Below are 23,677 nucleotides of genomic sequence, written 5' to 3' on the forward strand. Positions count from 1 at the left end.
TCTGGCAAGAGAGTTTTGGTATTTTTGCCTCGACAGTGATATTCTATTGAAAGCAGAATACCTCCCAGGAGTCAACAACGAGATTGCAGATTGGAACTCCAGGCACCTGCAAGACAGGAGCGATTGGATGTTGAACAGGTCTCTTTTTGCCCGCATAGCGTCCCTCTGGGGTCCCCTGAAGATAGACTTGTTTGCCTTGAGGCTAAATTGTCAAGTTCCGAGGTTTTACAGTTGGAGACCGGATCCGTTAGCTCTAGCCACCGACGCTTTCCTACAGGATTGGTCGGGTCAGTTGGGGTATGCCTTTCCTCCCTTTGCCATGATAGCTTGGTGTTCTGGTCCAAGTTCACAGAAAAGCAGTGTCTCTGGTTCTGGTTACCCCCTTTTGGCACTCTCAGGTTTGGTTCCCGGCCCTTCTGGAATTGGCAATAAATTTTCCCCGTCTTCTCCCGTTCGATCCCCAGTTGCTGGTGGATCCGAGGGTCTCCCTCACGAGTTAGTCCTGCAGGGACACCTTGCCCATATGGCTTGGAAGATTTCAGCTCTTCCTGGTGCTTCAGAGGACTTTCGCAAGAGTCTATGTCGGTCATCAGGGACTCCTGGGCGCCCTCTACTAAATCTGGGTATTCCTCAGCATGGAACCGCTGGGTTAGCTGGTGTGTGGCTAGGCACCTCAATCCCGTTTCTGCCCCACCTGTAGAAGTGGTTAATTTTCTAGTAGAGTTGTTTAAGGAAGGGAAAGCCTACAGGACTGTTAATGGTTTTCGTTTAGCTATTTCTGCCGGTCACCTTTTGATTAAAGGGGAGCCAGTGGGTAGGCACTTTTTGGTGCAAAGGGCCCTCAAATCTATTTGGATTAAGGTTCCACCAAAACCGAAGTATTCGGTTCTTTGGGACGTTAATATGGTACTGCAGCTCTTCAGGTCCTGGCCTCCTAATGACGAGTTGTCCCTGCAGCAGTTATTTGCCAAACTTGCTATGTTACTATGTCTGGTGTCTATTAAAAGGGTCTCTGATGTCAGAGCTCTGGATGTGGATAATAAGATGTTCACCCCTCAAGGGGTTACTTTCTTTATCTCACGAAGGACTAAATGCATGACTTCCTCAATATCCTATCCAGCTTTTCCTGAAGATGGTAAATTATGTGTGGTCAACTGTTTAAAGTGTTTTAAGATAAAAACTGAAGCTTTTAGGCCTTCCAATACTTCTCAGCTGCTGATTTCCTACAGGAAACCCCATAAACCAGTGTCCCCTTCTACTTTAGCCAGATGGATCAAATGGGTTATGCGGGAGGCGGTGGTTGACACATCCTTTTTTGGTCCCCACTCAGTCCGAGGCGCTATGGCCTCTAAAGCAGCCTTTCTGGGGGGTAGTTTGGAACAGATTTTGAAAGCAGCTGACTGGTCAAGGGAATCAACTTTTAAGACGTTTTACCATAAACGTATTGCTCGGTAGTCAGTCAAAATCTCGAAACCAAAATATCGAATACAAAAAGACCGAAAAAAAAAATATCGAAAAAAAAAATATCGAATTTTTTATTTATTTATTTATATATGTTTTTGGGGTCAGGTAAGTAAAAAAAAGGGGTAAAATAAAAAAAAAATGAAAAAAAGGGGGGTTGGGGGGGAACCCCCCCATTTAAAAAAAAAACACATTGAAAAAAAAATTCGATATTTTATTTTTCGGCCTTTTGTATTCGAGATTTTGGTTTTCGAGATTTTGGTTTTCGATATTATCACTATAAACCGTATTGCTCATGTAGCTGTGAATGTAATGCAAGGGCTTTGAACTTGCATAATATGAGCCTCCTGTCTTGCCATAGAGTACCTAATCCCCCACACTAGCGTGAGATGGGGGTTTAGATTTTATAAAAGACAAGGAGGCGAGTATTAACCCATCCACCCACCCTTACTGGTGTTTGATTGTTGTTTCAGCTTTCGGTTGATGGCTGCGGCTCAAGCAGGAGCGGAGGGTTCAGCTCCAAGTTGCAGAAGGATTTCGTTCTGACGTTCTCATGGGAGTTTGTTCTTCGTCCTACATGGAGAAAATGTCCGATGGTCGTGTGGAAAAACATCAGCGACAGAAAGAGGAGGAGTTGATAGAGGAATGGCCCTTTATGGGACTGGCTCGCAACCCATTGGCTAACTCCGGGGCATGACCTGCCCGCCATGTTGGAATGGGATGTTTCCCTTTGTATTGTTCATAATGTTGTGTTTATTGGAAAAAATTTCGTTTTTTACAAAGTCTTTCATTCTTTGCTGCTGTGGTTCAGAGTAAAGATTGTAATGCATAATATGAGCCTCCTTGTCTTTTATAGAATCTAAACCCCCATCTCACGCTAGTGTGGGGGATTAGGTATTGGCAACGTCAACCCTTTTTGGATTTTGTGTAGGCTTGGGATCGACATTTTCCAGGCACGCCCAGATTGGTGCTACCGGACCATGAGATGGTAACAGCTGTTAAATTGTGTTAGTACAGGGGCAGACTATAGCATTGAGTCGCAAATGCCTTTCTAATGCCCTTGCAAGTGCCTAAACTATTGCCTTTGCCATGTTTGTTTTTAAAAGGACTTTGGCGCAACAAACAGATGCAAGAGCATACATACTGCTTATAAATCAAGTGGCTGAAGGTACACTTGGCTAAGACATTTTATTACACTGGGAGCTGGTTTTATAGGTACAAGCAATCCATTGCACACTGCTGAGAAAGCACAGTGCTAGCTCAAAGAGATCCCAGGGGTGTGCCCTTTGGGCAGATGGGGCAGTTAGAGGGTGGGAATAGCCATAGGGACTGTCATTTTCATGGGCAGGCAATGGGTGGATAAAAAGCCCAACAATACTCACAGGCTGTACATATCTCTCCTCATATCCCATCTCTCCCCCATCCTCACTTCCCATGACAATAGTTTCGGCTTTTATGGAGCCTTCCTGCGCCACCTAATAGCTAAAACTAAAAACCAAGCCTAATTGGAGAAATCATGGAGGCGGACCTTAGTGATGTGCACTTTAAAACAACAGTTCTGTGTTTTCATGGACGTGGATTTGTACCCACAATAAGGTTAAGTGCCACCATCGGGAAAAGCAAAAACTGTTCCCTGCAATATTTAGGGACTATCCGCAGGTACTTGCAGCATTCCAGTCCATTGCACACCACAAATGAGCACTGACTCAACACCCCCAAACACATCGGAGCTCCCCACCTGCCAATGATACGCCCATTCACGTTTCAAGAAGGACATTCGTTTTAGTCAATATTTGAATGACAAAATTAACCTCATTGAGAACATGGCATGCAATGAGATCTCCGTGAAGGAACAGAGCTTTTGTGTGAGGTGTGTATGCACAGGCACCAGGATTTACCCCAGTAAGCTTCTAGGGGAGGGGGTTGGTTTGGTTTTGGCATGGGAAGGAGCAGCCCCAAAAATAAACCAAACACAGCATTTAGCCACATATGGTGAGACTTCCCTGTCTCCCTAAATCACTTAAGTATTACTGTACGGAGGCGGAAAGTGGGAAGCCGCAGCAGGGGGTGCAGGCGGGAGGTCAGCGCTGTACAACCGAGGCAGAATAAGCCCAAGAGCCATGGTGGGATTTGGCGGGATTGGGGGCAGAAGGAAGTCTGCGGTTGTATGAGAGAGTGGGGCATCATGGAACATAGCAGGGAGATCCCCAATTAGCCACCCTCTTCCTCTTGTGGCCACAGTATGTCATAATTACATCACCAATAACCACAGACACCTTTGTAAAGTCTTTTGGAAAACAAGGTCAGAGTTTATTTCGGAGCAAACATAAAACTGGGACGGTCCCATCCACACACTAACAATTTTATGAATAGGGTGACCCATATCTTGCCAGAGGCATAAGCGGACATACGCTTCTGGTTGTACTGCCAGTCAGTAAACATTATCCGGGACACTGGCAAGAGATGCTGTTAGCCTAACGCCCTGAAAGGGGACTCAGTGCCCGTCGCTTGGATTTGGCTCGAGCCCAGCCATTCCTGGACTACTCACAGCGTCAATCCCTCCCGACACTCCACCTGTGACAGAAAAGGATAGTTAGAAACATAGTACAACAACATAATGCAATATACATATGACAATGTACACTAAACTCTCAAACCTATCAACACAGTACCTCTACTAGTGATGCAAACACCTCACCAAACTAAACTACCTCATACTCGTGCCTTATTCATTTTTCCTTTTTCCTCCTTACCCTCGCCAATTAACTTTGCTCCTAACCAGGGTTTTCGGGTGGGTGAGGATCAAAAATGGCAAGGGGGCTGCTGGAAAAGAGACTGACTCGTAGCAGCCGCCCACCTTATATGCTTCAGAGAGAGTGGCTAACAGGATAAGAAGTTTGTGGGGAATGCAAGTTGCCCCATGGGAGAGAGACGCTGCAGGCATAATTAGGAAGAAGGCACCAGAGAGTAGCATTAACAGAACTTACAGCAGGCACACACGGAGGCATGGGGTTGCAGAAGGGAGGCGTTGGATCGTGTAGAAAGCATGCGGAGGATGTAAAAGAGCGTGCGGCCACACCAAAATGGAATGAGGCCTGATAAGCATGGCGATGGGTGTGTAGGTGGCAGGAAAAATGGTGCAAGTGTTGTGAGGTTTCAAGCATTAGCTGATAACTGGCAAAGTCAATGGTACTTCACCTGCTGGGGCCAATGTATGTTGCAGATATGGAGATGATGCTTCACGTGATGGGAGTTATGTGTATGACTGGCACGGCAATGCGTGTGCTTACATTTTTAGGTATGATAACAGTAATACATGTAACCTGGCGAATGCCAACACTTTTTGAGCTGTGTGGCATGAGCCTGTAAGATCGGATACCGCGGGATAACAAGTAACTTTAACCAGTACTAGCACCTTGTGTTGGGCCATGACACCCTTCAAAATCTCCTGGCACAGAGGGCAACCCCTTGACCTTAGGATGACGCAGGGACTATTTGATCAGCTGAGACAGTTAGGTACATTGAGCAGATCTCTGGTGACATATTTGAGAAGCACCATTAGAGAGCTCTCAAGTTTCCTGGGACCATGTGTGAGAAGGCCGTATGTCCTGTTTTTGCTTGGAATTCTGGCATTTGTAGTTTTCCCAATGTTTGAAAGGAGAAGACAAAACTATCAGTCAAAGAATCCAAAGGGAAAATACAGGACTTGGTGGCCTCCTCACACATGGCCACAGGAAACTTGGCAGTCTGGCACACCGAACATTGTATTTTTAGCTGCATCTTTGAATATTTGAGCAGACATCTTATGCAAGGGCCAAAAAAAAATATGTATTCAAACAACACTCCTATCTGTTGGATCTACGGGGCTGTAAGACATCAGCACTTTTGCACATAACATCATATATTATATATTTAGTTTTGGCTATTAGGTGGTGCTGACAGCACTACCTTTAAGCCGAAACTATTGTCATTAAAATAAGAGCTTTAAGATAAAAGCTTGAAATTGGGGCTATGAATGAGGCTCTCTAATGCTTTTCAATGCAGATGACATAAGAGGATGGATTTGTGTTGTTTGGCTCTGTGTCCCACCCATCTCTAAGTCAAATCTATATGATTTTCCTCCCATTACCACCCATCTTCCCTCAAACGACACCCCTTTTTGCACTCTTTACAGTGCTGAATTTGTCAACCATTTTTTTCCTACAGAGTTGCCATTTTGAAATGTAGTTTGTAGTTTTATGTTGCTACATCACATCCAAGCGTAGAATGTTACTTTTTTATAAAAGTAATTTATAAAATTGCACTGTTTTTTTATCATTTTGATTTCGTTGTAAAAAAGGAATCTGTTAAACACATTTTAATAAAAAGAATACATTTATAAAAATTAATTTGATAATCATTAAAAACTTTCCAACCAGTGATGCTTTACTATTTAAAAACCATTTTAAAACTACCTTTGTCAACATTATTTGCTTTGTGGTGCCCAGCCCTTACAAAATGGCGTAGCCTCCACAGCCATCACTTTCGCTTTGCTTCTTTTCTGAAGCATCACACGCCCAAACAGTGGGCTCCACCCTTCCTTCCTCTTTGGAGCACTTAGCTCACACAGTTTACTCAGCTGCGCCAAATAAATTAATTCCACCACACTGCAGAAATAGCCTATAAAGCCCCAAGCTGCCAATAGACGGTGAACCCAGGCAAAGAACTAGTACACATAATAGATGTGATAAACTTATACAGGATCACAGTACGGCATGTAAACACTGCCCCACGAGAGAGGGGAGGGAGCGCAGGCGCTGGTCTGCAGCTGGTAACCAACAGCATCATCTGGAGAGCAAACTTCCTGGCAAGACTGAGGACCAGCAGTTTATCTACTGCATTAACAACTTGCAATGTGTCAGGGCAGCTGACTTTTGGGTACTTACTAGTACCAAATGCAGCTATTATCTACAGCAGACTTGTCCAACAAACGGCCCGCCACGCTGTTTTCTGTGGCTCACTGTTCAATGGCTTTGCCTTTAAAATAAATCATTCATGCAGTCATTTGCTATGCATTAATTATGGCTCTGTGGTGCGCACGGAAGTGGCATACATGTTGCTGCATTCAGAGGGGCACACTCCCAGGGTGCGACGTTCATATGCACGCTATGCTGAAATGTGCCCTTGGCCTGCTTTGAGATGCCTCTCCTTTCTGCATACTGTAATTGGTCATAATAAAAAAGACAAAGGGCCCAATGTCATGCTTGTAGGACAGGTGCATGCCTCGCTTTCATTTTATGTCCCGTTGTGATTAGCAGCAAAAGGCCCTGTAGAGACTCTAATGTTAGCCTCGCTGCGGTCACGTGCACTCTCGGGTCACAACATGGAACGAGAGCCGCGTGACCACAGGAGGCGGTTGAGTTTGAAACGGATTGTGAGCCTGGCTGTGGAGGGGCTCCGGCGGGCTCCTGAATAAAGAGACTTACCCCAAAATACTGTGTTGCCGTACTTCCTTCAGGTGGCGACGAGGAAGGGCACACGGAGCTCGCTGTGGAGCTTGACTGCGGCTCCCATAAAGCCGTTTTCGGAAGACGCGTCATCCGCGGTGCGGATGGCAGGCCCCTGCAACAGGCAGAGCGGCGTGTGAGGAGGTGGGGGCTGAAGAGGGACTGTCTCCGCGGCGCCGGGGAGCGTGGCGCTGCAGGGGGACACTCTCCCCACCTCTGCTCCGAGTGGCTGTGGAAGAGAAAGCAGCTCTTCCCGATTGGGGTTGTGGCACTGCAGGGAGACAGTTCCCCACCTCTGCAACGAGCGGCTGCAAAGGGAAAAGCAGCTCTTCCTGGTTGGTGCCGCCACCCTGCTCATTGGACAAGAAGGTGAGGAGCAGGGAGAGGGAGGGGCCAGGCACAACCAGAGGGGGAGGCACATTTAAAGGGAGGACAGAGCTCACCAGAAGGCTATTGCTGTAAGGAAGTGCCTTCCAGAGGGAAAAAAAAAACTGTGCATTTAACACTGAAAGACTGAAAAGCAATAAGAGGATATACAAAGAGGAACATAGAGAGTGCATTGGTGCCCTTGTGATATTGGGTGTAATTGGAACACCAAGAAAATGGCTGCAGCAAGCATGTCTCCACCGCCACCATTTCTGGCAGAACCTGGTGCTCCACCAATAAGGTGGGCCAGGTGGAAGAAGCTATTTGATACTTACCTAATTGCCATTGGAGGGGATAAATTTGCATCAGCAAGAAAAGAAGCGATTTTACTTCACAACTTGGGGACTGAAGGCAGAAGTGTTTATGATGGTTTGCCTGATCCTCCCCAGCAGGGTCAAGGGGAGGTGGATCAATATTCTGTGGCGGAAAGGAAGTTGGAAGCTCACTTTGAAACCAAGAAAAATATAACGTTTGAGAGGCATAAGTTCTTCCAAAGAATACAAGATCCACAGGAACCAGTGGAAAACTTTATTGCAGCTTTGAGGTCCCTTAGCCATACGTGCGAATTTGGACTGCTCACAGATTCTCTAATAAGAGACCAATTGATATGTTGAACGAATACTGTAAAGATAGGAAGGAAATAAGGTGCTATAAGTGTGGGAGTAACCGCCACATCTCAACAAGCATGTTCTGTTCAGCCAGGAACATCTCCTGCTTAAAATGCAAGAAAAAGGGTCATTTTGCGAGAGTTTGCCGTGAGTCCGGGGTGGTGCAGAACATTGAGGCAGGAGGAAGAATGCCGGACCAAGAAGAGGATCATGCAATGGCAGTGTCAGAAATATCAAACAAAGGTGGTGCACCAACGGATGTGTTCATGATAAATGGGAGAGTAGTAACAATGAAAGTGGACAGTTGTTCACCGCTGACTTTGATGTCGAAGACAACATTTTTGGGCTGCATACAGGGAGACGTAAAACAGTTGAAGGAACACAATATTGAACCCTATGCATATGGGAACATGAGAATTGAAATTGTAGGGATGTTCCAGGCTTCCATAAAGTACAAGGGGAGAAGCTGTGAATCTGAGATATATGTTACTCAAGAAGGTTCGTCACTCCTGGGATGGGGCGAACAGTGGAAGTTAGGAATTAGAATCCAAGCGAATGCGGAAAGACCTATTGACGTGGCCGAGCTGAAAGATAAGTGGGAAAAGGAATATCCCAAAGTGTTCCAAGATGAATTGGGAGTGTTAAAGGGATTTGAGCACCAAATTCAACTAAAGGCAGGAGCCAGCCCAAAAGTGCACAAGGTGAGGCCAGTGCCTCATGAATTAAAGGAAAAACTAAAAGAAGAAGTGGAGTCACTACTTCAAAGAGGAATAATTGAGAAGAGTGAGAGCTCTGAATGGCTGTCGCCGGTGGTAGTGGCAGCGAAGGCAAATGGAGACATCAGACTGTGTGTAGACCTACGAGACTTGAACAGGAATATTTTAATAGACATCCCCTGCCGATAATTGGTGACAAGTTATCTGTGTTGAACAATGCCAAAGTATTTTCAGTCATTGATCTTTCTCAAGCATACCATCAGGTTCCGCTGAAGGAGGATTGCCAACAATTGACGGCATTCATTACAGTGTTTGGAACATTTAAGTATTGCAGGATGCCGTTTGGACTCACCTCGGCGGCAGCCGTGTTCCAAAGGGTGATGGAGACAGTGTTGAGCGGAGTAGAGAACATTATTGTGTTCCAGGATGATGTTCTAATATATGCAAGTTCCCCTGAAGAACACGATGAGGTGTTGAGGCAGGTGTTAAATAGATTGGGTGAGGCAGGGTTAACGGTAAAAAGGAGCAAGTGTACAATTGCGGTGCACAAGGTAGAATATCTTGGACACGAGATAGATGAACAAGGAGTGAGGCCTAAGAGGAGTTTGGTGGAGGCAGTGAAAGTTGCTCCTGTGCCAGAGAATAAAGAACAAGTGAAGTAATTTTTAGAATTAGCCGAATATTATCATAGGTTCGTGAAAGATTTTGCCAAAGTGTCCATTCCCATTAGGATGTTGCTCAAGAAGGGTGCGAAATGTGAATGGACAGCAGAATGTGATGTGGCTTTTGAGTGTATCAAACAAGCAGTGTGTGAAGCGCCATCCATAGGTAGAGTCGATCCCAAAGATAAGATTGTTTTGGTGGTTGATGCGAGCATGCTTGAGCTGGGAGCAACATTGGTGCAGTATGACAGAGAAAATACAGAGAGAGTTAGTGCGTTTACGTCTAGGACGCTGAGAGGTGCGGAGTGCAATTATTCCGTTATATAAAGGGAAACTTTGGCCATGTTCTGGGCAGTAAGCCATTTTAAGTACTTCTTGTGGGGAAGAAGATTCATAGTCAGGTCCGACCACAAGCCCATGGTTCAACTTTTTGAGAGTGGAAGATGGGCGTTGGGATCCCCAAGGATTAGTAGGTGGGGTTTGGGACTCCAAAACTATAACTTTGAAGTCAGTTATCTGCCTGGGAAGAAAAATGTGGTGGCAGACTGCCTGTCAAGACTGCCGGTGAACTGTAAGATTGTAGAAGGTGGAGAAAGAGAGGAAGAATCAGTAGTGGCAGAAATACAAGGTGCCATTAGTAAGGAAGAGTGGGCACAAGAAGAAAGTACAGATGAGGACCTCAAGCTAGTAAAGGTGTGGACAGTGAGGGGGTGGCCGGCCAAAAGAGACTTGGATAGTAAATTCAATACATGGTGGGAGGTAAAGGATGAATTAAATTTGCGTGAAGACAGGCTAAGGAGAGGAAAGTGCATTGTTCCTCCACAATCACTCAGGTGGGTGTTGGTTAGGCTGGCTCATCAGGGACATCCTGGAGAGGCTGCCATGAAAAGGAAGTTGAGGCAGAATTATTGGTGGCCGGGAATCGATAGGAGTGCTGAAAGGTGTGTCAAGGAGTGCATGACTTGCCAAACTAGTGACAAGTGCAGAGTGGTAAGAGAAGCTCCATTGATACCTAATGTAATACCAGACCAACCTTGGAGCAAGTTGGCGGTGGACATTATGGGTCCGGTAGCAGGTCTAGGAGAAGGCTTGAGGTTTTTATTTGTTCCGGTAGACTTTCATTGCAAATGGTTTGAATGGGAAGCAGTGAAAGAGGTCACGGCTAAGGAGTTGATTAGTTTCTTGGAGAGAGTTTTCCTTAAAGAAGGGTACTAGTTGAAATTGTGTCAGACAATGGGGTACAATTTGTATCTGTGGCCATGAAAGAATTTCTGGCAGGCTATAGCATAAAACACAGGAGGACGGCGTTGTATAATCCCAAGGCGAATGGTCTTGTTGAAAGAGTCAACAGGTACATAAAAGGGGGCTTGCAAATGGCCATGAAATCAGGACAACCATGAAGGGAGGTGTTAAGGATGTTAACATGGAATTACGTTACTACGCCACACTCTGTAACCAGCGTATCCCCATTTGTGTCTATGAAAGGTAGAGAACCTGGGACAAGGCTTTGCCCAGGATGGCTAGGTATGGCCAGAGTGGTTAAAGTTGATCGTGAGCACATAATGAGACTCATTACTTTGGGTCAAGAGAGAAATAAGAAATTGTTTGATGACAGGATGAAGGTGAAGGAACGACAATGGAAGGTTGGGGAGATGGTATATGTAAAAAATCCCAGGTTGGTGAACAAATGTGTGGAAAGTAAATTTCTGGGACCGAAAAAGATATGTGCAGTAAAAAGTAACGTTGTCATATTGGAAGGAGGAGAGGTTTGGTCAAAAGGAAGGTTGGCAAGAGTGGGGAATGGTAAAGAGAATGAATGGGATAAGCAAGTGAAAGGAAGGGAAATGAATGTGGACAATAATATGGAATTGGAAGAAGAGATGAAAGGAAGGCTGGTAAATGGAAAAAAAGATGGCACCGGCGTGAGAACCAATGAAGAAGGTTCGCATAGGTCTAGATCAAAGCCTGTGTGGTTGAAAGATTATGAAACTTGATACACAAATACAAATTGCGTGTCATATCTCATTACAGGTATTTTAGCAATTGACTCTGTTCTATGTTAGCAAGTATTTCTTGTGTTCTGCTTCTGCTACAATTGGTTATGTTTTTCTCCTTAATTATTTCTTCATCGTATATTTTGTTTTGGTTGTTTTCCCTAAGGGGGAAGATGTGTAGAGACTCTAATGTTAGCCTCGCTGCGGTCACGCGCGCTCTCGGGTCACTGCATGGAACGAGAGCCGCGTGACCACAGGAGGCGGTTGAGTTTGAAACGGATTGTGAGCCTGGCTGTGGAGGGGCTCCGGCGGGCTCCTGAATAAAGAGACTTACCCCAAAATACCGTGTTGTCGTACTTCCTTCAGGCCCCTTAGCAGGTGTCCTGCTTGGGCCTACCCTGTGGTAATGTGTAACTTTCCTTCAATACAAACATAAATAATTAATTATTCCCACCTAACTTGCCTTCAATTTCATTCATGGCAGGCGAAATGTAAAATACTTACGTTGCAATGCGATGGCGTTCTTTTTCAAATTAAAATATCATAGCTGCCATGATATTTTAATAATATTGTTAGTCTTTTTTATAACTATTTATGCAGTGGGGCTTGATTTGTAAGTTAAGTTTACATATTATGTTCTCTGGGTTAGTTCTCGGATCAGAATGCATATTTTAGTCATGATTCTGTGTAAATGATTTTATAGTGCTGTGCCTTACATTATAATTGTACTTTATATAAATATGTACAAAGAAGTAAAGCGTGAGGTTTGGTATTTTCACCCTTACACGTCCGTCCCGGTCCATCAAAATCTGTTATTTGTGATATGGTCCAAGCTGGACTGCATGTACCTTACTGATCTAGGTAGTAGTAGTGCGTCACTTCTATAGCGCCTTTCACCATTAGTAAGGCACAATGCGCTGTAGGTAGAACACCCTCTGGGTATGCTTGTAATATGAACATAGCGGCGCAAGGACACTATCCAACATGTTGATAGTGTGGAAACCTGTGTGCTAAAAGGAGATAATAAACCGATGCAAGGTAGCGCGACTATGTAAGGTACACCTATAGAGCCGGATTAGGGTCGTAATGGAAGCAAAAGGACAAGGTGTGAGCGGTCTGGCTGCCTGGAATGTGCAGCACGAGTTTGCAATCCATTTTGTATGGTTGCACACAAAAAAAGTTACCAACAGGACCACTTTCCAGCGCATTTTCATTATGCCTTTGCCCATAACATATGCCAGCATATAACACTTTCATGCTGGTTGTGCGTGTTTTTATGCTGTAAAATGCACCTTTTCAACCCCATAGTTGAGAAGACAATGTTGGGGTGGGGAAGGGAACCCCCAAACCCTCTCTCGATCCTTATAGCTCCCTTGCTACGCTTGGTCGCTCCCACTATTTCAGGAGAATATTAACACTTATAAACACCGAAAGAAACAGAAGCCACTGATCTTTGATCATTTATGATGGAGGGGCCCCCCTAGATACTCACTGCTCCTGACACCAAAAGCCATCTTTGGGACTGGATGGCACATCACTGCATGCGATGCTGTTGTGTCAAAGGTCATAAAATATCCCTTTCTAATGTGATACTGTTTTCAGTGAGGTCGTTGAATTTTGGCTCGCCGGCCCACTGGGTGACAAAAAATTAATGCTTCGGCACCACATTCAAAAAGGTTTGACAAGCCTGATATACAGCATTGTGTGAAAAGATGTTGCAGGTGATTCACAAAGGAAATGAGAACGTGCGCTCTTATGATGCACACATGTACTTCATTAATACATGTGCACAGTAGAACACATTTTTGGAGCAGGTGGGTCTTTCTGCCATTGGCCCTTTGGAACTGGCCCGTAGGATTGTGCATAGTGTGGAAGAGTCCAATCTGAGCTATCTGTGTAATTGTTTTTCTTCTGCACTGAACAGCCACTATCCAGCCTTCATTTCTATTCCTTTTAGAGAGATAGTAACACTCGTTTATTTTAGCTTGCATTTCACCAGGACTAGCCATTTAAAGCCTGTCATGGTTAAATGCGGAAACAGCAAGTATTTGGGTACTTAAAGGTTATGTATGCTTGACAGGATTCAGATTGCGTAAACATAGTTAGTGAGTAATGCAGTGATGTACTGAAAAAGGGGAGAATACAGTGAAAGAAGCACAGGGAGAGCTGGAGGCTTAACATTTCCCAGCTGTGCAGTGATTTCATATTCGGCTATTTCGGCCTATTCCACAGACAACAAGGCTATTTTTGGGCTAATTTTGAAAGCAGATCTGATTTTGTCTTCCTGCGGATGCTTTTTCCCCACCCCATTCCGTGTGTGGGTTGGTTTTTTGGGCTATTTATGAGTCATAACAAGGGTGCTTTGTTATTCAGGTTTTTTTGCACCCAACCACCTATCATCACCCACCCTGACCCCACTATCAATAGTGTCTATACCCTCACCCACTCGCCCACCCCTACCCTCTCACTCTACCCCCACTCTCTCTACCCCATCCACCCTACCCTCATTCCCTCTAACCCCATCCACCCACCCTAGCCTCACTCTCTCTACCTTCACCCAACCACCCTATCCCCACTCTCTATCCAAACCCACCCATCCCTACCACCACTCTACCCCCACCCACCCTTCGCCATCTCTCTACCACCACTGCGCCAACTCTTTCTACACCCAACCTCCCACCCACACTACCCCCACTCTTTCGACACCCGCCCACCCACCCCATTTATGTGTGCTGTTTGGGTTGTGTGGGTTATGTTTGTCTATTTGTAACGAGTCCTCCTGAAGATGCTTTGTTCTTCATGTTTTTTTGCCCAACAAACGACTAACCCCCACCCAACCCCCACTCTCTCTACGCCCATCCAACCTACCCCATTCTCTCTTCTCCCACCCACCAACCTATCCCCATTCTCTCTACATGCCCCCACCCTTTCTACCACCACCCACACTACGCCCACTTTCTCTACCCACACCACTCTCTATACACCCACCCACCATCCATGCTCTCTACACATATGCACCACTCTCTCAACACACACCCTACCCCCACTCTCTATGCCTCCACCCCCTACCCCCTCTCATCCTTCCTCTCACACTCTCTATATTTCTTACCTTCTCACCCTTACCCCTTCTCGCTCATATTTCCTCTTGCTCATCATCAATTCCCCCTCTTCCTCACTTGCTCTATTCCCCTTCTCATTTTCTGGCACACCTGTACCCCTTGTCGCAACCTCCTTTGAAACTTTGCACTCTCCTCCTTGCAGCATACAAATTGCAAAGAACCGCAGCAAATGCCAAAACTATTGGCTTTGCCAATGCGTGTTGTTTCTGGCACAGGCTTGTTGGTTGGCTATTACCAGGCACACTGCATTATGCACTGGAACAAATACATGCCTTCTGTACAACCACTGTTTGGTACTGGGCACGGTTTTCTGACATCACCATTTACTTTTGGAAATACATTGCTAAGGGTACCGTGGCAGACTATGCATTATATGAAGAGTTCAGTAGTTTCCCTATAGAACTGGTAGTCAAACATCTGGCTTTTTAGCCGTTATATTTTGAAACTTGTGCTGTGAAATGCATCACCTTAACGCCGCCTCTTCTCTCTCCGAATACTTCATGTTGAGGCAACAGCACTATGACAGGGATCTTTTTCTCCAAATAATGTATTAATTCCACCCCATCGCTCCTTGGGGTACAACACCTTGCCGCGCCCACACACTCTTTAAACATGTTCATTGTCCTCCCTTTGAGGAGAGAGCACACATCCGGTCGCTTGCCCGGCACAACACGGCACTGGCATTAAACGGTTACACTTGTGGTTGCTGTGGTCCTGTGCAGCTTGTAAATGTTTAAAGGTTGACTAAATTCCGAAATGTGGGGATGTGTGTTTCTTTCCTGTCAGGGGTGGTGCGCAGAGGGTTAGTTGCCATAGTCAACGCTGCACGTCTTGAGACTAGCAGCACATTAGAAGGAGGCCCAGCAGGAGGACTCGAGGAGTGTCGGGTGGCGCTGGGTTCAGCGGGAGGCGGTCTTGGGTTAGTTGAGGCTGGTGCTTTACCGAGAGAGCTTCGATAGGGCATCCCAGGTCGCGATGTGGCGCTGGCTCGGCTTCCCGCTGCTGCTGCTACTTCTGTGCTGGTGCCTGGGCCCGCTGTGGGCCCTGCTGCTGCTAGCGGTGCCCGCTCTGGGCTGGTTTGCCCTTGGCGGCCGGGGCCAGGAGGAGCCGCCGCCGCCGCTGGATCCCCGGGGCCGCGCCGTCTTCATCACGGGCTGTGACACCGGTTTCGGGAACCTCCTTGCGCGCCGCTTGCACCGCCTTGGCTTCAGTGTTTACGCGGCGTGCCTCTTCCCGGAGGGCCAGGGGGCGCGGGAGCTGCAGGAGGCCGCCGCGGAGGCTGGTGGGCCCGAGCGACTGAGCATCGTTAAGCTCGATGTGCGCCGCGACAGCGACGTCGCCGAGGCCGCCGAGTTCGTGAAGGGGCATCTGCCTGAGAAAGGTGAGGAGTGAGCGCTGGCTGGAGGGCAGCGCAGCCTAGCTGCATGTCCTGGGTACTAACTTGCCAATACTTGCAGTGTTTATAGAGCAACTTGCACCTTCATTTAAACACAAATGTACTGCACACATACAAGCGAAACATAGCTTTTAGTTTTGGTGGCTAAGGACCACATCTAATCCAAACAATTCATTTGAAGTACAGAATGGAGCCGGGCGCACTTCCTAAAAATGTGGGGGTTGGAGAACTTCTTAGCAAGTGAAATATGCAGATTTCGTTCAGTTGGCTTTCCATAACTAAACCAGGAGCTGTTGGATCCCTGCTTCTCAGCGAAGCGGGTCCACGCGGCGGATCCGGCGCACGCCGGAATAACACGCGGAGCCTGGTCCGTGGTCAACCTTCTTTATTTTTAAACAGTCGGCGGAACTGCCGTAATTCCCCTTGTCCCTCCCCCTCACCCTTGACGTCACGTCCGGGACGTCAATGTCCTGAGGACCCAAACGGGGCCCTCCCACACAACGATGTGGGGCGACCTGACATCTCCTCCTTTTTTAACACATTAGTTAACTGGTCCCTCTCTTACCCCATCTCCTCGATGAGTCGCATTGGTTTCATGCGACTCCTCTGTGGGCGGAGTGTCTTGGCCGGGGTCGGTTCCTCCCTGGCAGGTGGGGAGCGGGGCACCTCGCCTTCGGACTCTTCCCCATCTCCCTGATACGCTTCTTCGCGTGATCTGTCTTCTTCGCTGTCTCGGTCCCATGTCCAGGGGTCTGCTGGCGTCGGTGTGAAGTGCGAGCTGTTCCGGGTTATCGTTGAGTGATCCCTCCTTTGTGCCGTGACCATGGAGCCTTTCTTGTGTGTCACGACCAATGGTGTGGGTGCGAAGGTGGCTTCCTCCTTCCTGTTCTTGGGTTGTCTTAGCCACACTTCGTCTCCTGGTTGCATTGTGTTTTCACGAGCCCTCCTTTTCCTGTCCGTGATCTCCTTGGTTTTCGCTTTGTTGGCGGTGTCGTTCACTTGCGCTTCTTGTTCGAGCGGTGTTGGCCTTTGTGGTCTCGGGTCCTCTGGTAATCGCGTGGCGATCGGTCTTCGGAACATTAGATCTGCCGGGCATACACCCGTTGTACTGTGGGGAGTGTACCTGTATTCTCGTAGGAGTTGATTGAGGGCCTGTTCGAACGGCTTGTTCTGTACATGGGCTATTTGTAGCGTCCTCTTTATGTTGGCCATGAATCTCTCGACCATGCCGTTGGCTTGTGGCCACCGGGGGGTTATGCGTCGATGTTGAAACCCCATGTATTTTGCGAATTTTTGAAAATCATGGCTGATGAATGTGGGGCCGTTATCGGACTTTATGATCTTGGGGATGCCATAAGCAGAGAGCATCCTGTCTATTGCTGGAATGACGCACGTTGTGGCGCTGCTCTCTACTATCTGAGCATCTGGGTATCTTGAGTGCTCGTCCATGAGTACAACCACGTTTGTCCCGTTGTTCAGTGGTCCGAATAGGTCTATTGCCAGTTCTTCCCACACTTTGTTGGGTAGCGGTGAGGGCTGTAGGGGGTTCGGGTGAGGCGGGGGTGCGACTTGAGCACAGACGTGGCAGTTTCCCACTATATTTTCCACCAGGCGATCAAGTTGGGGGAACCAGACTTTCTGGCGCAGGAGGCGCTTTGTGGCGACTATGCCCCTGTGTCCTTCGTGGGCTAGGTGTATGATCCTCTCCCGGAGAGTTCTCGGGACGATGACCTTGCAGCCTTTTAGTATGATGTTATCCTCCACCACGGTCAGTTCGTCGCGGACTTGATCTAGCCACTTGACGTCCTCTTTTGTGGTTTCCGCTTCATTCCTGGCCTGCTGTCTCATGAGGGGCGCCTTGTCCACTTGAAGGCAGTGCCGGGCGATTCGCAGTGCCGGGTCTGCTTCAGACTGCGCAGCCAGCTCCGCCCAACCTACCGGCAGCGGTTGTAGGTGGTGGATGATGTAGTTAATGTACGCGTCTGCTATGGACGGTTGGGACGTCGTGGTGGGCATGGGATGGCGGGAGAGATAGTCCGTGGGGTTTTCTTCCTTTCCTGGCCGGTGTAGTATGGTGAATTTGTAGTCTTGCAGCCGGAGTCCCCATCTGGCAATTCTTGGTGGCATACTGGCCTTTGGGCTGCCATAGATGGTGAGTAGCACCTGGTGGTCCGTGATAATAGTGAACTCCTTGCCGAAAAGGAATAGGTGAAAGTATTCGCAGGCCCATACAACCGCAAGACTCTCTTTTTCCGCCTGAGAGTATGCTTGTTCCGTGTTCGTCAGGCTTCTGCTGGCGTATGCTACCACGTGAGTGGACTGTGGTTCCTTGTGGTCTTTTTGCGTCAATATGGCGCCCAGACCCACGGGGCTGGCGTCCACTATCAGCTCGGTGGCACGGTTGGCGTCAAAATATGCCATGTCCTCCGCCTGTGCGATGGCATTCCGTATCGCTTCGAATGCTGCTTGGCATTCCTTTGACCAGGTAAACGGCATGTCCTTTCTGGTGAGAAGTCGGAGGGGATTGCTGACGGTGGCATAGTCCTTTAGGTATCTGGAGCAGTAGCTAGCCAACCCCAGGAACGATCTGAGGTCTGTGGTGTTGACGGGGGGTGTGGCTGAGTTGAGGGCCTCCACTTTTTCCGGGTCGGGCCTCATGCCTTTATCTGAGAAGATGTGCCCGAAGAACCGCAGTGACCCTTTGGAGAATTCGCACTTGGCTTTATTTAGGGTGAGCCCTGCGTCGTCTAGCGCCTGGCATACTCTGTGTAGGGCCAGGTCGTGTTCCTCTTGTGATTTTCCGTATACTAGGACATCGTCCGAATAGTTTAAGCAGTTGGGGACGTGCCTGATCACCTTGTGGATCTCCTCCTGAAAGATTTCGGCGGCCGATGATATGCCAAAACTGAGCCGTTTGTATTGAAATAGGCCGAGATGCGTGACAAACGTGGTGATGTAGCGGGATTCTTGTGCTATTTCTATCTGGTGGTAGCCTTTTGTGAGGTCTAATTTGGAGAATATCCTCGCCCCATGGAGTAAGTGAATCATGTCTGTGATTCTCGGTGCTTGATGACGCTCCCTTTCAATGGCTGTGTTGGCTCTGCGCATGTCGACGCATAGCCGTATGGATCCTTCCGGCGATTTTTTTGGGACGTGGACGATGGGTGACACCCATGGTGTCGGACCTGAGACGGGTTCTATGACGTTCATTTTGATGAGCTTGTCCAGTTCCTCTTCTACTTGTCTTTGGATGTTGAACGGGATGCCTCGGTAGTGTTGGGCTACCGGTTTGACCTGAGGGTTGATGTGGAGGTGCACTTTACGGTTGCAGAGTTTGCCCAAACCTGTGAAGAGTCTGGGGAATGATTGTTCAATTGAGTCCGGCTTGGCGAAGTACTTGTGGGCCATCAACTGGTATAGGATATGTATCAGCCCCATGTCAACTGCTATCCGGAAACTTGGTATGCAGCCACTGTTGGCTTCGGTGTCTAGCACATATAGCTGGAGCTTTGCCACGTGTCCTTTGTGTGTGCATGTGGCCGTAATCATGCCTTTGCATGGCAGGGGTGTCGTGGACCCATAGGGGTATATGTCTACTGTGGCTTTTCGGATCTTTGGTTAGGCGGTCAAGGATTGATATGCGCTTTCGCTGATAATGTTAACCGTCGCTCCGGTATCCACGAGGAATTTTAGAGGAGTATGATTCACTTGGAGTGTCAGGATGGGGCTGTGTTGAATGGCCGTCGTGTTGTCCTTTAGGGCCCACACGTATCCTTTTCTTCTTTGGTCTTCCTCTGACGAGAGGGTGTCGGTGCTGGTGGGGGATCGAGTCTCCACGTATCTTACGAAACGCCGCCTGTGCGATCTTCTTGTGTCCTCGGATGATCTTTTGTCTTCGCGTGTACAGCGACTTCTGCGGTCACTGTCGTCTTTTCTGTTTCGCCGCCGTTCCCTGTCCGCTGGTGGCCTGGGCGGACTCTGTGGTGTGGGCCTGCGCCTTTCCTGGTATCGGTGTTTGGGCGTTGATTGGGTAGTGGTGTTCTTGCACATGGCCCTATAGTGGTCCATACCCCCGCACGCGGCCCACTTCTGCCCTATGGCCGGGTACGTGCCAGAGTGCGGATATTCGTAGCCGCACTTGAAGCACGTGGCATCAAGGTGTTTGGTGGTCTGACTTGGGTGGGTGTATAACTTGTTGATTGTCTCCGCGGTATCGCTGGGTTGATGGAGGGACACCTTGCCGAGGTTGTCTAGTTGCGAGTCTACCGCTGCTTCCATGCGGGCCAGTGCCAAGATTTCCTCTAGTGAGCGTTGTTTTTGTAGAAGTTGCTTGCGGAAAGGCTGAGAGAGGCATCCAGCTATCACTTGGGACCTGAGCGCCTCTTCATTGGAATATCTGTGGAATTCACAATGTTTTAGTTTGATGCGTAGGCGCATCACAAAACTGTCTATGGACTCCCCTTTTTCCTGTCTTGTTGTGTGGAACATGTGGCGCTCGTAATCCACGTTCGTGTGCGGTGCAAAGTATTCAGACAGCTTGGTGTGTAGTTGGCTATACGTGACGGTGTCCACATCAAGCAACTCCCCTGCAATGTCTCTAACCGCCGGTCCCACCGACATGAACAGGGTGTTCTTCAGCCTCGTGTCGTCTGTCAAACCAATGGCCACAGTGTAGAATTTGAAGTCCCGTAGCCATATGCTCCATCTGGGCCCCAGGTTAGACGTATCTCTGATCTCAAATGGGTTGGGCATATGCATGACTTGAGCGGCACCTTCTTGATGTACCTGTGGGTTGTTGTCCTGTGCCGTGTCAGCGCTTCCAGACGCTTGTCCTGCTCCTCCTGACGAGGACGCCGGGGTCGTTGCAGTGTCCGACATGACTCTGCTGCCTTAGGGCGTAGAGGTGCTGACTTGTGGTCTGTGTGCGCCGGCGTCAGCGTTTCTACCTGGTGTGGTATTCGGCCTGTGCTGTTGTGGGGTGCCTCCCCAGGTACAGGGCACACGTGTCCTGTGGGTTGCTGCTGTAGGGTGCCTCCCTTGGATGCAGGGCACGCGTGTGCTGGGCTGCTGCTGTGGGGTGCCTCCCCTGGTGCAGGGCACACGTGTGTTGTGGGCTTCACAGCACGGCGTTCGCCGTGTCACGCGGGGCCGCGGGGGGCCGCTCTCCCTTTGCGCTCGTGTTATGTGCGTTCTGCTGTTGGGGGCGGAGCCACCCATGACGAGCGTTGTACGGCGCTCGAGCGCCCGTGCCTGGTCTTAATTATGCAAAAGTCACGCGGGAGCCGGGGCCCGCGATGCGTGCTTGGTGGCTTGTCCGTGCCGAATGTCACACGGGAGCCGGGGTCGCGCTCCACTGGTGCCCCCGTAGAAGCGGAGGAAGACAGGCTGGAAGAGGCCTCTGTCACGCGGGAGGCGGGCCTTGCCTGATGGGTACCCGTGCCCGAGGCGCGCCGACGCGCTAAACTGCTCGGCTGCAGACCTCGGCACGGTGCCTGCGGGGTCCGCGCCCGCTCGTCGCCAGTGTTGGATCCCTGCTTCTCAGCGAAGCGGGTCCACGCGGCGGATCCGGCGCACGCCGGAATAACACGCGGAGCCTGGTCCGTGGTCAACCTTCTTTATTTTTAAACAGTCGGCGGAACTGCCGTAATTCCCCTTGTCCCTCCCCCTCACCGTCACGTCCGGGACGTCAATGTCCTGAGGACCCAAACGGGGCCCTCCCACACAACGATGTGGGGCGACCTGACAGGAGCACGGCACGAACACACGTAATAAAACAACAGAGTATATTTTCTTATTACATGTCAGCCAGTTGTGACATCACAACTGACGTGAAATAAGAACAATGACACCACAACGGCCCCGTAATCAGTTATTACGCTTTGGTTGTGACGTCACAACTGAGTGCCGTCCTCATGGAAGGAGTCTGTATTAATGCCCATACACAAACAAGCATTGGCTGTGCCAGTGGATTTGGCGTTTACTGATGTTCTTTGCAATTTGCATGTGCAAGGAGGGGAGCATAACGTTTCAAGTGAGGTTGTGAGAAGGGATGCAGGTGTGCAAGAGAATGGGAATAGAGAAAGGGAGGAATCCATTGATAGAGGGTGCCATCTATGAGGGAGAGAGAGTAAGAATGAGAGAGTAAGTGAAAAAGCGAGTGTATCAGATGAAGAATGATAGAAAAAGACAGGGCTGTGAGCAAAGGGGATATTTGGAGAAGATGAAATGAGCTGCAAGAGAGGATGCCAGGGTCAGATGGAGAGGGAGAGCACGAGGAAGAAGGGTGCATGGAGAGAGAGACAGCCAATGGAGAGAGAGACTGGGCAGGGAGAGTGAGAGAATGGAGAGAGAGAGGGAGACCGCTGAAGGATGGAAGCACGTGTAAATAACCTCCATCCCACTGCTACCACAAACATACCATCGTTTAAACATAGCTGTTACGAACTCGGCTACCTTACTTTAAAACAAAACATGTTTTAATCCTCTGGGATCGAGTAATGGACATCTTCAGATACTGAGCAGGCACCCTTAGGAAACCTATTATACCCACCGCTTTGAAAGACCCAGAATAAATCCTCTGGGACAGGGGAGTGGGCATACTCTACTCCGGCACTGAGCCACTTTCACATACTTCCATTCAAACCGCACTTGCACTAATGAGCCCGCCCAAAACAATGGAGGCTTTTTTTGGCTTCTCTGACTAGTGCTAATGGACTTTGCAAAGCAAACTTCTAAATTAGCATATCTTGCATACGGAGCCCTGGACGGGTCATCGCTCGGGATTTCGAATTCTAGTTCACTTATGCCCCTTTAGTAATACAAGAAAACCAAGAAGTGATTACAAATATGTTATGTAGTCAGACGTGAAGGGGAGACTCAACTGCTTTTAACGGTAAAGCTTTGCCAGAAGAGTCTCTTTAGAATGGTTAAAGGAGTTAGATGCCCCCACACAAGTACATTTGCACCTTTCCACAGGCCCCCTGAAGTTAAACCCTCTCACAACATTTGAAGGGTTAGCCTCCCTGAAATGTTAGCCTTGTTCCGCCCCGGTCCCTTGTTGTCCTCCATCTCTCCATCTTCTCTTTCTCACTCCCTCTCCGGCCTCTTACACAACTTTGGCGATAGGCGCATCAGTAGGCACTGCAGTGCCACGTTTATATCACAGCTCTATATGGAAGGGCCTGTATATGTCAGAATTAACAAATCTGCTCGTAAATAGGCCCATTCGTGCTGAGTGAATTCAACGTAATGCTGCACCATCAACTGGGGGACACCGCATCTCTCTTTATCTCTCCTATTCTCCCTTCACTCTGCTCCGCACCACTTTACTCTCCTTTTCTCTTCCTGTCAAGATATTAACGAATCACATGAAATGCCAGTGCTGCAAAATGCACACAGGATGGCTGTAGTGCGCATGACTGTAAATTGCTATGACTAGTCTGTGCTCTTACCCAGTGCTGTGAAATGCACTGTACTGCAATGACCACAGAGCAGAAACAAGGGAAGGGGGGGGCCCCAGAGGGAACGCAAAACGTTTCCCCCCGCTGTATTTTTGGGCGCTGCACAGGCCAGCGGGCAGAGTGCCCCTAGGTGTGTATAAGGGGGCAGGGAAGGTTTGTGAGTAAGCAACAGTTGGGACGAGCGTTTGTTTAGATCGCCTGCTCCTGAGCCTTCCCTGTGGGGCCTAGTTAGCTGCTGGTTTGGAGGTGAGGCAGGTTTGGTGGGCTAGCTAGCAGCTTTTGGGGTAGGTCAGGTAGATCATTGTGAATTTTGGTTGTGCTGGTTTTACTAGGATTTTGACGGGTGCGC

General features: G+C 48.5%; 1 protein-coding gene and 1 long non-coding RNA gene across 2 annotated transcripts in view; one reads left to right on the forward strand and one right to left on the reverse strand.

Annotated features, from left to right (window-relative positions):
- Positions 1-3,747: 3,747 nt before the first annotated feature.
- Positions 3,748-15,076, reverse strand: LOC138467958 (uncharacterized). Its single transcript, XR_011268171.1, has 2 exons — positions 14,940-15,076; positions 3,748-4,035 (listed from the first exon to the last, which is right to left on the reverse strand). It is a non-coding gene; the product is annotated as an uncharacterized lncRNA (long non-coding RNA).
- Positions 15,077-15,447: 371 nt separating this feature from the next.
- The window catches only part of LOC138467957 (short-chain dehydrogenase/reductase family 9C member 7-like), a 336,331-nt gene continuing 328,101 nt past the window's right edge, over positions 15,448-23,677 (forward strand). The window contains exon 1 of the mRNA XM_069608303.1: positions 15,448-15,853. Within this exon, the coding sequence (XP_069464404.1) occupies positions 15,448-15,853 (406 nt within the window). The remainder of the gene's footprint in view (positions 15,854-23,677) is intronic.

Source organism: Ambystoma mexicanum, chromosome 4q (genome assembly GCF_040938575.1).
Source record: "Ambystoma mexicanum isolate Mex_15411 chromosome 4q, UKY_AmexF1_1, whole genome shotgun sequence".
Taxonomy (NCBI): domain Eukaryota; kingdom Metazoa; phylum Chordata; class Amphibia; order Caudata; family Ambystomatidae; genus Ambystoma; species Ambystoma mexicanum.